The 16,339-nt window shown below is 38.9% G+C and overlaps 1 protein-coding gene and 1 non-coding gene across 2 annotated transcripts; both read left to right on the forward strand.

The window, feature by feature from the left end:
- Positions 1-756: 756 nt before the first annotated feature.
- Positions 757-10,691, forward strand: dnaja2a (DnaJ heat shock protein family (Hsp40) member A2a). The gene is made up of 9 exons (XM_006779706.3): positions 757-911; positions 1,905-1,964; positions 3,462-3,691; positions 3,835-3,915; positions 4,039-4,172; positions 4,273-4,469; positions 8,087-8,231; positions 8,510-8,637; positions 9,566-10,691. Exons 1-9 carry the CDS (start codon positions 834-836, stop codon positions 9,752-9,754), a joined length of 1,242 nt encoding a protein of 413 aa, XP_006779769.1. The 5' UTR covers positions 757-833; the 3' UTR covers positions 9,755-10,691.
- Positions 10,692-15,778: 5,087 nt separating this feature from the next.
- Positions 15,779-15,852, forward strand: trnat-agu (transfer RNA threonine (anticodon AGU)). The gene has a single exon. It is a non-coding gene; the product is annotated as a tRNA-Thr (tRNA).
- The last annotated feature ends 487 nt before the right edge of the window (positions 15,853-16,339 follow it).

The following is a 16,339-nucleotide window of genomic DNA, read 5'->3' on the forward strand; positions in this document are numbered from 1 at the left end:
AGCAAGAGGGAAATGGAAGGTTTACAAAGTAAAACCTGCTATGATGGATTGCTTGGAGATGGTGGCACTGACAAAAAACAGGAGATCGAGCTGGAAGTGGCAGAATTGAAAGATTCTCAGATTTTTATTGAGATTGACCAGAACGAACAGGATTCTAAATGAGTATATCAGAGGGACCTCAAGTCCAATGCTTTTGAGACAAATTAGAGAACCAAGGTTGAGATATTTTGGACATGTGCAGAGGAAGGATAGTGGATATACTGGACAAAGGATGTTAAAGATGGAGCTGCCAGATAACGTATATGGATATAGTGGAGGATGACATACGGAAGCCTGATGTGACAGAGGAGGATGCTATGAAGAGGGTGACAGGGGGGCAGATGATCTGCTGTGGTGACCCCTAAAGGGAGCGGCCAAAAGAAGAAGATTCAGTGAGCATAAAGAGAAATAGAAAGTTTGCTTTTCATTAACAGAGCTCATAAACTGAGTTTAAACTTTTATATGTGAAGGTGTAACTATAGGGCCAGTTATAAAATGGCAAGAAAATTTTCAAGCTTTGTCTAAATTAACTTTAATTAAATTGTTAATATTTGGTAAAATAAATAAATAAATGAATAAATAAGAGAAGAAGAAAAATGAAAAGGAAATCGACTGTTTACTCTTGTGTGTAAGCTCATCGGTCATCAAGCACATCCACGCCAGGGGGCACCAGCGGACACGCGGCGGGTCTGACTTTCCGGAAATGGAGACACGAGGCGAGCCAAACATTTTCCACCGGCTCCTTCTCTCTTTGTCCATCCAGCTCCTGTCGAAGCAACATCAACAGCAACACCATGTCGAATGTTGTCGACACGAAATTGTACGACATCCTCGGAGTGTCTCCGTCTGCAACTGAAAATGAGCTGAAAAAGGTAAATACACGGGAGATAATCTGCGGGATTATATATTGCGTTTAAGCTTCAAAGTCTTAAAAGTGCCTCAATCAGGAAATGCGTTGCTATGCGAAGCTAACTAACATTAGCAGTGAATCAGGCTGACCGGCCTGGATATTCATGTGACAGTCAGGCTGTGTCGTTTATGAGTTCAATAAATTTTTCTTTTTCTTTCACAGTTTAGCTACGATCGACTAGGAAAACGTATGTTTTTCAAGTTGTTAATGTGAAAAAGGTCAACCGAAACCTGGGCTAGCTCGTACGCATCAAACGATTGACCTCACGCTAGCTTTAGCTTAAGTGTTTGTCGCGAAACCAGCCAAACTAGTCCTTGATTTTGTGTTTGACAAACGGTGGAAATAGAGATTCCTAACACGTAGTGATCAAAATGAGCAGAAGAATCCAAGTTTGATATTTATTCAGCGGTTTTGGTTTTTTTTTAAATTTGGTTGGGTTTTTTTCTCCCAACCGGCGTGTGATATTTTTCTAACTGGCCATGCTAGACTAGACTAAATTGACCGACCTCTTGTTTATTAGCACATTATCGGATAACTTTATTACGCTGTCATATTTTCATCTTAAACGTTATCGTTACCGCGTCCGTGCTTGGCGAGAAGATATGCTAATTAGCTTAGAAGCGTTAGCACTGAAATTGTCAGACATTTTGAGTTGCCTTTTTTTCACTAAAGGGTAATTCCAGGGGATGGGTGCGTGGAAATGGTGAATAGCAGTCGTCGCTACTAAACCAGTTATGGGTTATTGTTAGGAGAAATTTTTTTTTAAAGCCGAGACAGGAAGAGCGTGGCCGGCCAGGTTTGTCGGGGAGGGAGGCACGTGTGATTGCGTAAACCGTAGCTAAGCTTCCTTCATGTGTGTTGGAGTCATGTCGACGTAAGTTTCCCGTAAACAACGCATGCCCAATGTAAAACTTGCTAGCTAATGGAGTTACCTCTGTTTTTTGCTATTTTCTAGGCATACCGGAAACTCGCAAAAGAATATCATCCCGACAAGAACCCTAATTCTGGAGATAAGGTAACGCCTCTGTGGCAGCCTCCACCTGGTTTACATTTACAGTGGAGCTGGTCATCATATGTCCAGATGAGTTATGTGATTTGTAATTAAAAAAACATGATTGGGAAAACAATAAAAAGCTAAAAACAAACAAACCCTTAACCCCCTTTGTAAGGGTTAATGGAAAGAAACACCCCTCCCTGATGACTAAATGATTTGCTTTGGCTCTCAGTATTTTTAAATTAATTTGAGATGACGTCTATTTTCATTTTATGCACCCGATTCTAATGTATGTGTACTTAATTAATGTTTTGTTTATTGATTTGCAGATTTTTTTTCTTGGTTTTTTATGTTTATTAAAACTAATCAATTGGTTAAAAGCTAAGGTGCTATGTGTTGTTATCAGTGTCATGTATAACTAAAGAGGAAAAACAGTTTAAAATGTTTAAGTAAAACGGGCTCTCATAGAGAACAGGTGCCTAGTATTTTGTGTATCTGAAGCTTCAGTCTTGTTATGACAGGAGTTACTTCCCGTTTTACTTTTGCTTTGTGGTGATTTCGCTTTAAGCCTTTACATTTCATTAAGGGTTTAAATTGTTATTGAACATTGAGCTGAAATTCCTGAAGTTGGAAGAGCCCTTTCCACAGCTGTGCTTAACATTCTCATTAGTATATTTTTTTTCCTCAGATATTAAATTTTCTGCATCCATTTTTACAAAAGACAAATTGAATAATATGCCGTTTTATTACATTCTCATTAGTTTCTAATGTAGATTTTGGAATGTTTGTGGAAAGGGGGGGGGGGGGGGGGGGGATTACAAGCCTCTCTTTCATCATCCCCAATATGGCAGTGAGAGATTTTCTCAGCAGGAGATTGTTGCCAACGTGAAAATGGCAACTTTAGAGTCTTAAGCCTGGAGGCAGTGTTCATAATAATGAGAGCATTTGAGTTTTGGAAATGGTGTGTCCTACCGAGAATATCCTTTACACTGGCTGTGAGATTAACTTGTAACTCATGCTGAACGTCACATTTTATCTTCAAAGCAAATGGAAGCTCGATGTTATTCTTTTTAACTATTAGTTTTCTTTCTATTTTTTTATTGGAAACCTAAGAGTGTTGGTAAAGTTTGTATAGGACAATTGAAACTTTGAGTTACTGTTTTGACAGGTAATCAATTTGCTGTGAATTTGCTCTGAAGTCTTGTTTTGGAGAGCTGAAATTGTACCCAAGACTTCTGTCCCCTCGGGTGTTTTAGATGGAGCCAAAGGAAAATCCCAAGTGTTATTTATTTTTCACCAGTTTAGTTGATTGGTGTCTGCTTTCCATAAGCTTAAGACACATTTTTATTTAATGGTTCTAAAAAGAACCCCAGACTGTATGTGTGGCTGGATCTAAGTGGGGCAGTTAATTGTTTTGTCAAATCCCAAAAGCCATTTTGAAACAGGCCGTTCCCTTCGTCCAGTTAATTTTATTTTATTTTTTGTCTTGTCTCTGTTTCTGGTCTTCTCAAAATGTAGTTCAAAGAAATCAGCTTTGCCTACGAGGTGCTAACTAACCCTGAAAAGAAAGAACTTTATGATCGCTATGGAGAACAAGGCTTGCGGGAAGGTGGCGGGGGTGGCCCAGGGATGGACGATATCTTCTCCCACATCTTTGGAGGTGGACTCTTTGGCTTCATGGGTGGACAGAGCAGTCGATCCAGGAATGGAGGTCGGAGGAGAGGAGAAGACATGGTCCATCCACTCAAGTAAGACCTAGCTTGGAAACTCAGATGTACTACATTAAATCGATTTCATGTTTTTGTGTTTGCAATTAATTAAAATTGCTCTTGATGTGCAGCACAACTATTTTATCTTGCATCAATTGATATCATCTTATTTTTTTCTGTAGGGTTTCACTGGAGGACCTTTACAATGGAAAAACAACTAAACTACAACTTAGCAAGAATGTACTCTGTAGCACTTGCAATGGGTGAGTAGTATAACCAACATCTTGCTGTTATTTCTGCTTGATAGTTTAGATATTAACAGTTTTAATCCTGTGATATTTGTTGGTGGTTACAACAAATCCATCTGTGGCCTTGTGTGAATACAGGCAGGGAGGCAAGACGGGTGCTGTACAAAAGTGTACGGCGTGTAGGGGGCGTGGCATGCGCATCATGATCAGACAGCTGGCCCCGGGTATGGTCCAACAGATGCAGTCAGTGTGTACTGATTGTAATGGAGAGGGTAAGTGCCACAGTGATGTAAACCGTGACCAAGCACTGACAAGTGTGTTTTATTGATCTGCACAGATCTCTGATCCTGTGTTTTATTTAATCTGCCCCAGGTGAGGTGATCAGTGAGAAAGACCGCTGTAAAAAATGCGAGGGCAAGAAAGTCGTGAAGGAGGTGAAGATTCTGGAGGTGCATGTGGACAAAGGCATGAAGCATGGCCAGAAAATTACCTTTGGAGGAGAAGCTGACCAGGCACCTGGCGTTGAACCTGGGGATATAGTTCTTGTCCTGCAAGAAAAAGAGCACGAGGTACGTGGGGGGAGTCTGATTCATGTTATCCTTTCCCTCGTAACCCATGCGTACTCTGTAATAGGGGGTGATGGTTTTAACATTATTTTGAGCAGTCTATTCTCCTCTTGTGTTTTTTGTATGTCAGTTGCTAATTACTTCACTCCCATAAAAAGGTGAACTTCTAATCCAGCTCCTCACACCTGACCAAAGCTTCCTGTTGCATTCTTTTGATGTTGTTTGGATTCTGTTTTCACTATGATGGCCAAAATCTCATAGTCTCAGCTGGTTCGTAAAATGTACCATATCACAGTAGATACATGTGTGGGTGTGCAGAGGTGACGAATTTATGCACAACTAAATAAGCATCAAAGAAGTGGAAATAAAATCTTGGAGATGTTGGAGTTAGTCATGCAGAATTTGCATATTTCAATTTTTTTAAACAAGTTTTAATTACATTTTGATTTTTGTTTTGATTTCAGGGTGTTTTTAAAATAAATTTGGTGTTAGTTTTGGCCCGTTTATAAATGTTTTAATCTAATTATTTTAACACAGAGGGTATTTATCTAGGAGCAGATTTTAACATTTTGGAATGAGTGTTATAGCACCAGAGTGTCACGCTGGTGTAGAGGTTAGCATTATCATTCCCTGGGGTATTTCTGCATGGAGTTGGCATGTTCTGCCTGTGGGAACTCAAGCTTCCTCCCACAGTCCAGACAGACACGTAAGGTGAATAAGTCATTCTAACAGGTGAATTATGCTTCTGTGTTAGATCTGTGTCGTACCTTACGTCATAACCAGGACCCTATTTTTTTTATTTATTTTTTTTATCCTACAACATAACATTGTATGTAACGTTTCATGATTTCATTTTTAATTATGATGCTTGGGATTTTATCACATCCCACCTGATGTGGTTTAGCAATGCACTTTTTGCATACAACCTGGGTACATCTGTGAGCATTGTGGTAACTTGGAGCGTTGCATACAATTTGGGGGCAATCTATAGCATTATCTGTTTGCTCTAGTAAATTCACTTAGTGTAGTAGATGGACGACCTGGTCATTGTTTCTCTGTCTATGGCATTATGCTTCACCTCACTTTCATACTAATATGCCAACCTCCTGCAGCGCTGATGGATAATAATTTTATGGGTCTTAGGTAGGGCTGGGCCATATCATACCGTTCACGGTAATACCGGTATTATGTTGGGCAACTATAAGAAAATGAAATATCGCGACAGAATATGGGTGAAACTGATACAGATTAGAAAAATAGAATTTCTGTATCAGTCATAGTTTTTTGAGCTCTGTGAGATTTCTATCAGTAATGGGGGACATCTAAAAGCTGACGTGTACCGTAAACCTACACATACGGATCAGTATTTAAGCTGTGACTCTCATCATCCACTGGAGCACAAACTGGGTGTCATCAGGACGCTACAACACAGAGCGAACACCATCCCCACTGACACAGCAGCCAGGGAGGCAGAAGAACAGCACATGAAGAAGGCCCTGAGTAAATGTGGTTATCCCAGCTGGACTTTTGTCAAAGCTGGAAAGGCACCTAAAGAAAGCTCCAGCCGATCCAAGAGAGAAGGACAACCGCTGCCCAAGCGAAAACCTGTAGTTATCCCATTGTGTCAGGAGTATCGGAACAGTTGAGACGCATTTTTTTTCGAAACACCGGGTCTCTGTGGCTTTTAAATCCCAAAACACGCTGCGCCAAAAATTGGCCCACGACAAAAACAGAGTAACATAGCGTACGCTGTTAAGTGCCAGGAAGATTGCCAGGATTTATACATCGGGGAAACCAAACAACATCTGGCAAAGCGGATGGCACAACACAGAAGAGCTACCTCGCCAGGCCAGGACTCTGCAGTCTATTTACACCTACAGGCCCGTGGACACTCTTTCAATGATGAGGCTGTCCACATCCTGGACAGGGAGTACCGCTGGTTTGAGCACGGAGTCAAGGAGGCCATTTACGTGAAAAGGGAAAGACCATCTCTGAATCGAGGAGGGGGCCTAAGGGTTCATCTTTCGCCATCTTACAATGCTGTGATTGCAGCCACACAGTGGACCAAAGGAAAAAGGATTTTGTGTAGTAGCTGAACACAGTGTTCCTGGAAATGAAGAAAGGGAGTGTTTCTGTTCACTGAAAAATCAGAGCTTATGATTCTACATGGTTGAAGTGTTGAGTTCCTGGTTTGCATTAACAACGCTTGTAGCTGGATGCCAAAAAGTGATGGGTGTCCTCTCATAAAATAAAGTTATATTGACATCATGAGTGGTGGATTGATAGGCTAATCAGTCTTGTGATGCTGATCTTTTTTCAAGAGCAATTCAACTAAATGTTGTAATTTTAATAAAACAGACAAATCGTAATGAAGCTTATTTGTTGTAATGGTGCCAAATTCAGAAATATGCAAGCCACTTGCCTTACTCAGCTGAGGTAAATAAAGACCCTGGTAAATGTTAAAGGAAATGGGTTGTGGATGGTTTTGGCTTAACTAGAACACCCCCCAGAGCTTCAGGAGTGTGTCTGGCTCCCACAGGATGTCTATCTTTAATGTCAAAATATGTCATTCATAGACATCTGTAGCATAATGAGTTGGTACAGCCAGCAGCAACAACACACAAAACACTGATAATGGAACATCAGTACTCTTTATGAAATAGTACTATATCAAAAGGTCTGAAAATCATTTGAAGTAGTACAATAAAAAGTATTTAAGAGGCATTAAAAAAACTACTTGTCTGTGTATACAGGAATACATTCTGACAGCATCCTATTGAGTAAATTAGTAACTTTTTTTGTGCTATATTTGTTTGTACTATTGATTTCTAACAAATGATCTAAGGCAGAGGTGTTTAGTGTTTGGATACAATACAGTTTACAAAAATGTGATGGTGCGAACTTCATTGTTTTCTAATAATTAATAAAAAAAATAAAATAAAATTGACAAAGCATTACAGTGCCAAAAAAGCTAGATTGTGGAACAGTGTGAATTTAAAGTACAAGGCCTCTACTGAGTGTTGCATTATGGGTTGATGTTTTTCTTGTTAATTCTAGCCTTTTGATAAGATATTTATTTGCCTGTCAGTTTAGTGTGCAGGAGTTCTTAAAGCTGTTGTGTAACGCATTTTACTGCAACATAAGAAAGAAATGTTACAAAAATCCAAGTTCATAGCCTCCCCCAATGTCTTGACTGCCAAATTAAACCATGAAGAAGCTTCATTGTCACACAGTCCAATTATAGCTGTCACAGATGACGAGCTCAAAAGCCTCTGTCAGAGAAAATGATTCTGACCACTTTAAAAGGCTATCAGTCACAGACAAAAGCAATTTGTTCTCTGACAATTATCTCTTACCATGTTTAATGTGGTTTTTCTGAGAGAATAGGCTTCAGCGATGAGAACTCTTTGAATTATTGGAATAAACTTTTTTCCCCCTAATATTGACTAACCTCCACTTCTGCTTTAGCCCCAGCTTTATTCAAAGGTAATGATATACAGTGACCAGCTTTCCCACACTGTCATATTTGGTATATCAGGATATGATGCTTTGTTTGTTTGGTTTGTTTGTTTTTAAATCTGTTAAAACTGTGACATTACTAACAATCTCTCTATTTTCAGACATATAGACGAGATGGCAATGACCTCTTCATGAACCACAAGATTGGGCTGGTGGAGGCGCTGTGTGGTTTCCAGTTTATGTTGAAACATTTAGATGGAAGACAAATTGTTGTTAAGTACCCTGCTGGCAAAGTCATTGAACCAGGTAAACATCCATTTAAAACATTGCTTTTCTTACTGAATTTGTCAGGAACAGACTGCATCATTCTTTCAAGCTCTGACGTGGTTGCCAGATAAATGCATGCTCTGACAGCTGAGCAGGTGTCCAGCTTTGGGCTTTATTGGCAGAGAGTTTCTATCATTGTAAAGATGTTCTTCACACTAACACTGGGGGGTGGGTTTACCCTAAATGCTCAGTGCTGGAAATACTGTTTAGAAAAATGTGAATAAGTCTAATTTTAAACAAACGGGACTCTTTTCTAGGCTCTGTCAGGATGGTGCGAGGAGAAGGCATGCCACAGTACCGAAACCCTTTCGAGAAAGGAGATCTTTATATCAAGTTTGATGTCCAGTTTCCTGACAACAATTGGATCAGCCCTGAGAAACTTGGGGTATGACAGATTTGTGCTTTTAATTTACTGTCTTTAATCTTCTGGTTTTTATTTGTCTCATTATAGACAAAGACCAAAGCTCATTCTTCGTACTTAGAAGTAATTACAAAACTGTCATTCATAGGCAGTTTCTTCCCCCTATATAATTAGATTAAGACATTAAAACTATATTCCAAGCTGGCTTAAGTCAGCGAGTCATTTGCAGTTGAGTTCAAATGTATTATTTAAATCAGACTCGCCCATCAGGCCTCTGAGGGGGCATCAGTGATGGCAGCACACGGAGGCAGTGTAAACAGTTTTGCTCTTTTATCAGCAGCTTTGAAACAAGCAAGGAAAAAGGGAAATATTGGCAGCAGTGTTGACGGAGAAAGGCCACAGCACACCTTACTTTGAACAACAGCTGCTTTAACTCGAAAAATATACATGATTTTCAGACAGCTCAGCAGTGAGTTAGCTGTCTGACCTGTAACATGTTCACATGTAGGACTGCTGTTTTTCTTGGGTGGAAAGTAATTTATATATGTACAGTTAGTGGGGAGAAACCCAAGGTGCATGTTTTCTCAAATGATTTTTTTTTTTTTTTTTTTACTACGTCTTCAGAGTCCGTCACATAATCTGGTTTTGGTCTGAAGAGAAAGTATGACCTGTTTGTTTGTTGTCGTTGTTTTAAAGAGGGGGGGAAATATATTTCATTCAGACTTTCATTCAGACTTCCATTCAGCGATTTGATTCCTTCTTGTGATGAATGTGAAAGTACTTCTGTCACGCTTGTCTTTCTGGCTGAGAATGGAAGTGAATTTCTTCCTGAGACAGCACCCCTTCTCGCTGCAGTCATGACCCCACAACCTTCTGACACCAGAGAATGGTTAGAAATCTCAATGAAGCTGCCTGTTAAAGCTGTATTTTGACAATTGTTTTCCCTGTGAAGGAGCTGGAAGACATGCTGCCCTCACGGTCAGAGCCACCCATCATCAGTGGAGACACGGAAGAAGTCGACCTGCAAGATTATGACGTCAGCCAGAGCTCGTCATCTGGTAACCGCAGGGAGGCTTACAATGACAGCTCGGACGAAGAGGGCAGCCACCACGGCTCGGGAGTACAGTGTGCCCACCAGTAATCTCATGCTCTTTCCCACTCTGACATACACACATACAGACACACACAACCCATGAGCTAGATGGGAGAAAATGTATGAGTTGCAGACTAAACAAAGGCAGGTCAGGCTCAGTAGCTCCTCAGACACAGATCCAATCACACTGGCTCACGCACAAGTTGTTGATTGTTTGAAATATTGTGCCCTTGAATCATTTAGATTTTTGTCTGAGGAACTAACACTGGTGCAGCCAGAGACAGATCTAGACACTTTAAACAGCAACTTTAGGTAAAAATTCATATAAAATATTTAAGATGTAATGAAACAAGTGGTCGCCTCAGTGAACACCATGTTAGGATGATGATCTTCTGTTCAAACAGACTTCACCCACCCACCTTTCTCTTCCTCTGTCATGGCTGATAGTCCAGTGTCCTGCTAATCGGAGCTCAAGATCAGTAAAAAGGAATGTTTCTTTGTGACATGGGTTCTGTTTTCATAGTATTTACATTAATTTAAAAGACTAACCAATGTGCAAAGACAAAGCAGCTGAGCAACGTGACATGCAGATCCTGGGACTTGTGCATTCATGGACTCGTCGACTCGGCGCCATTTGTAGGATTTGTTTTCTGATTTTTACAGCTTTAGTTTCTTTCTAGGTTTTTACGTGTGTTTTTTTTTTTTGTTTTTTTTTGTTTTTCCCGTCTTTACTTTTTAATTTGAACAGAAAATTCATTAAGTGTGTATATCACTGAAGTGGTTGTTGGTAAGCTTCATCAGCTGCTGTATTTCAAGGCTGTGTGATTTAAAAATAAATAAATAAATAAAAACCTATAGTCTGTACCTGTGCTGAGACCATGTGCATGTACAAAGCTTTGGTTCCCGCACTTGTCAAACATCCAATAAAGCAGCACACTTCTCAAGAAATGTCTATGAAGTTGTTGAATAAACTGTTGAAATATCATTCGTAGTGTGTTGCATTGATTTTTGCAAGGTTTTTCTTTTTGCCACCAGAACTAGTAGGCTAGAAATAAGTTTGAAGCCAGCAGAGTTTCAAAAGTTATCTGTTCTTTCTATAAACAATGTGTCAATGACGAGAACTAATCCAAGGATCCTGCCAACTATTCTCTGGAGGTGCTGTATGACTAAATCAAACATTTCCATCCTCAGTCAGCTGTTATCAGTGAACAGGATCACACACTGTCCTAAAAGCAGTCTGAGTGGAAAGACATGCCAATGAAACTACAATGCTGTGACCTCTAGTTCTTGAAGAGGCAGCTGATCACTGCTTCTTCCATTAGTATTTGTGTACAGTGTAAACTGTTGAATGGGTTGAGAAGCACACATATATACATACATATACATTTCAACTGGTCATGCTGGTAGCTTTGGTTAGTGGTGCTGATTTAAGTAGTGTTGCCATTTAAGTGTCCTGTGATGTGGTTTATTGACTTCAATGTGAGAAACCCTCAGTGACCTGAACAAACATCTATCGGTCCTTTCAGGGTCATTTAAAGTGAAACAGCTAAGACCAAGTTATTAGTGTGGATCATGTCCTACCTGTGCCAAGTGCCAATGACCCTTGTGTTTAACAAATCTCAGCTACGTCTTCTTTGTAATCATCAAACTTTTATTAGAGTTCAGAAAAACCTGTGTAAATGCTGGTATCTGATAGGTCACAGGGATTTCCTTCATCAGTGCTTGTTTTAGAGGGCTCCTGACATTTGTATTCTATTGGAAAATGCAGTAAGTTATGAGCCATCAAACAAATATGGAACAATGCAAAATAGTGATAATATTGAAGAAGTTACTTGTTGACCCATTAGTGGGGGGGGGGGGGACGGCACTTAAACAGTTCTTTTTTGGTGGTCATAGTAGTAATGCTAGGGAAGGAGGCAAGGGTTTTGTGTTGCAGTGTGGTGCAGATTAACAGAAAACAAAAATCCGAAACAAAACAAAAACAGTTTTCCCAAATTTGGGGATAGTGGAGTATGTAGGACATGTAAGAAAGTTAAAATGACAATCTAGTAAAAGTATTTTTATTTAAATTTTAACAAATACATAAGTAATAACAAAATCATTTTATTTCCAATTTTGCTGTGTCACTGTGAAAAACAATCGTTATTATTTATGGTTATCATGTAAGTTTAAAGACAAGCTTAGACAGCATTTTCACATTGACTTTTCATTATGAAAAGGATGGAATTTTCTTTAGTGCTAAGTCAGTTTTAATTTATGGCAAAGATGAAGTTAGCTACTTCACTGTAGAAGCAAACCCTAAAGTGCTTAGTAAAAGGGTGCCCAACATAAGGCCCGGGGGGTGTAAACGGTCCGTCAAAGACTCAAAATGCATCCAGTTGATTGCTTTGGATACGTGCATTTTCATAAATTTGAGCCTACCCCTTTTCCTATTTATAAGGACCGCCCCATGGCCTTTCATACGTATTTACCAATGTATTAGAATCTTTTTTTATTTTATTTCACCATCTACTATACTTTTAAAAAATTAAACAAAGGATGCACACTCTTGGTTTTATAATGACAATTTAACCCCTGAAATGTCAGACTGACAGATTTCTTTCTTCATACTGTTGACATTGCACTTGTTTTTGTTATATTATAGCATTAAACGTGTAGTAAACTTCTTTGTACTAGAAAGATCAGTTTCACTGGTCCAGCTAGCTTAAATCAACGTCCATTGACTAGATGGACTTAAACAATGAATAACAAAATACAAGGAAACTTAGACCCAAACTAATAACAGCTACAACAAGAACTTAAGAAAGCTTCAACATACCTAAGAAAAGAAATATAGCAATAAACCCTGACATATTGGTAACTGTTTGAAGTGTTACTGGGCATTCATAACCAGTCACTTTGTGCATACAGTGAGTCAAAGCATTGGGTGGATTGCATCAGGCTAAACTAAATCGATAGAATTGAGTGGACTCGTACTGATAAGAGAGTTAGAACAACAACTAAAAAAACTTAGATTTATTCTGAAAAGAACTAATATAGGTTAACTGGGAGGAGCGGTGAAAATTAAGATGGAACAGAGGTGGAGGAAGACGATGTTACATCAGGTGAGGAGCAGCAGTGTCCCTCCTCCAGAACAAGTGAAAGTATTTTTTCTTCTTTTTTAGGCACTGTTCCATGAGCACTTTTTCCTCAAGGGTAAGGTTCGTCAACTCATGGATTATTTCTGCATTTTCTTTCTCAAGTTTCTCCACATCTTCTAATTCTGCTTGTTTTTCTTCAAGCTTGTCTTTCAGTTCTCTAGATGTTGCCTCCTCTATTAGCTTTGCCTTGTGCATATCTGTATTTCTCTGTTTTACTTTTTTGTGCATGTCTTCCAACGTCTGATTTCTCCTCTGGATTTCTTGAAGGGCTTCATGTGTTTTCTGTTGTTGTTGCTTTTGCACCTGGATTTTAGTGTTCTTGTTCTTCAAGTAGTTAGAAAGTTCCTCAAGTTCTGTGTTTTTTCTGAGCATTTCATTGATGCTACTCTGCATCTCTGATCATTGTTTTTCCGGCTTTTTCTTTTCTCCCACCAGTTCAGTTGTTTTGTACTTCCTTTTTGTTTTGTTTTTTTCCACTGAAGAACAAGTTTTTCTTCTTTCTGTTTCATGCTCCTTCTCTTGAAGTATTTCTTGATTTTTGAGCAGTTTCATCAAGAGTTATTTGAAACACCTTGTATTTTTCCTCCATCTCTTCAAGTTTGCAATCCATTTCTTTCTGTTGTGTGTCCTGTTGCTCTTTTTCTTGAAGAAAATCTTTATTTCTGCGCAGTGTTTTGTCGAGCCTTATTTGAAGCACTCTGGATTTTTCCCCCTTGTCTTCAAGCTTGGTGTCCATTCCTTTCTGTTTTATCTCTTGTTGCTTTCTCTCTTGAAGCAGCTGTTGATTTTTGTGCAATGTTTTGTTATGCTTTACCTGCAGCACTCTGTATTTTTTCTCCATGCCTTGGAGTTTGGACTGCATGTCTCTCTGCTCGATGTCCTGTTGTTTCTTCTCTTGGTGGATTTCTTTATTTTTCCAGAGCTTCATCAAGCTTTACTTGCAAGCCTTCGTTGTGTTTCTCTGTGTTCTGAAGCTTGCAATCAGTTTCTTTCTGTTTCATGTCCTGTTGCTCCTTCTCTTGAAGCATCTCTTGATTTTTCAGCAGTTTCATCAAGAGTTATTTGGTGCATTTTATATTTTTCCTCTTTCTCTTGAGGTTTGCAATCCATTTCTTTCTGTTGTGTGTCCTGTTGTTCTTTTCTTGAAGAAACTTTATTTCTGTGCAGTGTTTTATTGAGCTTTATTTGGAGCACTCTGGATTTTTCCTTCATGTCTTCAAGCTTGCTGTCCATTTCTTTCTTTGAACTCTATGTCCTGTTTTTTCTTCTCTTGGAGGATTTCATTATTTTTTTCCAGAGCTTGATCAAGCTTTTCTTGGAGCTCCTGATTCTTTTTGTCTTGCAGAGCCCATTGTTTCTCCTCAATAATACCTTCTTTTTCTTGAAGCTGGTAGGACTGTTTTTTTCATTCAGCACTCTTTCTTTCATTTTCTTGCCTCAGGAACATAATCTTTTCTCTGTTCATGAGATTTTCATTCTGCATTTCTTCGAAGCGCTTCTCCTCTAGTTGTACGTGTTCACCCCGAGGAAGAGAGCTGAGGTAAGGGTCTAGGGGTTTATCCCATGCAAGACAGCTGGGGTCAACTTCTTGTCTTTCTTGATCATTTCTCTGAGACATGTTGGAGTCTGTATCTTTTATATATATATATTTTAATTATTCAACTTTATTCAACAAAAATTTACAATGTATTTCAATCGGGAGACCCTTCAAATCCTCATTCAACTTATTCGTCTTTCAACTCTAACTACTTCCACATATGTTGACCCATAGACACCATTTGAACTTTAAAACGAAGCCAAGACATTGAACTATTCAGCTTGTATTTATCTTTTCAATATCTTTTATACTTTTTCTTCAGTTCCAGTTTGAGTTTCATGCTTTATTTTCTAATGTACATTTTAAACATGCTCGGCTACTTGCCAGCTTCAAAATCCCTTCTTCTGTGTGAACTTGAGCTTTCAACAGTTCTTCACTTTGTCTTTCAGGTGAATGATTTGGTGTATTTCAGCTCATTCAACATTTTTTCACCAAACATTTCACACGCGCACACACACACACACACACAGGGCGCGAGAGACAGACAAACACAGACAGAAAGACAAACACACAAGGAAATACAGACACACAGAAACATACACGTGCACGCACACACACAGCGCAAAAAAATTTGCAGTTTTTTTCTCATCTACATTTTAAACATCTTCAGCTACTTTCCAACTTTGAAACTTCTTCATCTGTGTGAACTTTAGCTTTCAACAGTTCTACACGTCAGCCTTCAGGTGAATGTTTCGTCCTATTTCAGCTCATTGAACATTTTTAACTTAACATTCTGCAGCCATTTCAGCTCAAAACATTCAGCTCAGCATTTACACTGCAGTTTCTTCAGAAAATGCATTTTCTAGTTCTAAATGTACTAGTTAATAGTAAATACGTGACATTCTATGCAAAACCTTATTGATGGGAATCAAGAGCGTAATATTTTTTGCTTAAATTTGAAATAATCTACAGGGAATTGTAATATATACACACTATCATCTGTTTTGCTTAAGTGTGCTGTGTATTTCAACCCTGTACTCTTACAATACTGAATCCACACCGAAGACACTGCTGCACTGCACTGTTTCTTACACTTTAAAGTTATGCTTTAGTGTCATCTCATATTTACGCTTCCGTTTGACTAAGCCACATTAAGCTCTCCTTTTAGTTGATTGATTTGGATAAATGTAACTTAACGGTGTAATGCTATTTATAACATTTTAGCCCTTCGTATTTTCTAGTAGCTAAAAAAATAGGATAAAAATAAGACGAGACAACTTTATATACCACGCCGCATTCACAGGGAATACATGTGATATACTGAACATAGCATGACGTCATTGGACCCGTGTATGTCACTATTCATAAATGCCCTTTTCGTTAGTCACCGTCAGCGGCGCCGTGGCTTAGTTGGTTAAAGCGCCTGTCTAGTAAACAGGAGATCCTGGGTTCGAATCCCAGCGGTGCCTTTTATTTATTTCTTTTCAGTTGTTTCTTTTGTTGTTGTTCGGTGTGCACCATTTGTCATAACTTTACATTTACAGAGTACTTTTCTCCCAGCAAAACACTTTTCCAGGTGAATGTGAAACTCAAAATACGTTATTAAATTAGAAGGGACTGTAGAATTTATTTTATAGTCCAACTTGCAGTACACGAGTTTAACCACACGAGGGCGAAAGTGAAAGGGCCTACTCATAAAATAATCAGAGCACAAGCGGGCGAGTGGAAGAAGATTGTTATGTATCTTTCCTACCAGAAGCCGTCTACGCAATTTTGTATTTCAGCTCAATATATAAAGTTTCATCTGGAGAAAGAGGGGACAAGGCTTAAGAATTATGTGAGCCACTTTTTTTTTTCATTTAAGATGTGGAAAGCTGAGTAGAGTCAGCCAAAGTTAGAGCGGAAGTAGTCTTCAAGAAAACAAAAAAATTCTAGCTTTGCATCTCAACTGTAATT

This window comes from Neolamprologus brichardi, chromosome 1 (assembly GCF_056152115.1).
Source record: "Neolamprologus brichardi isolate AB-2024 chromosome 1, ASM5615211v1, whole genome shotgun sequence".
Classification (NCBI taxonomy): Eukaryota; Metazoa; Chordata; class Actinopteri; order Cichliformes; family Cichlidae; genus Neolamprologus; species Neolamprologus brichardi.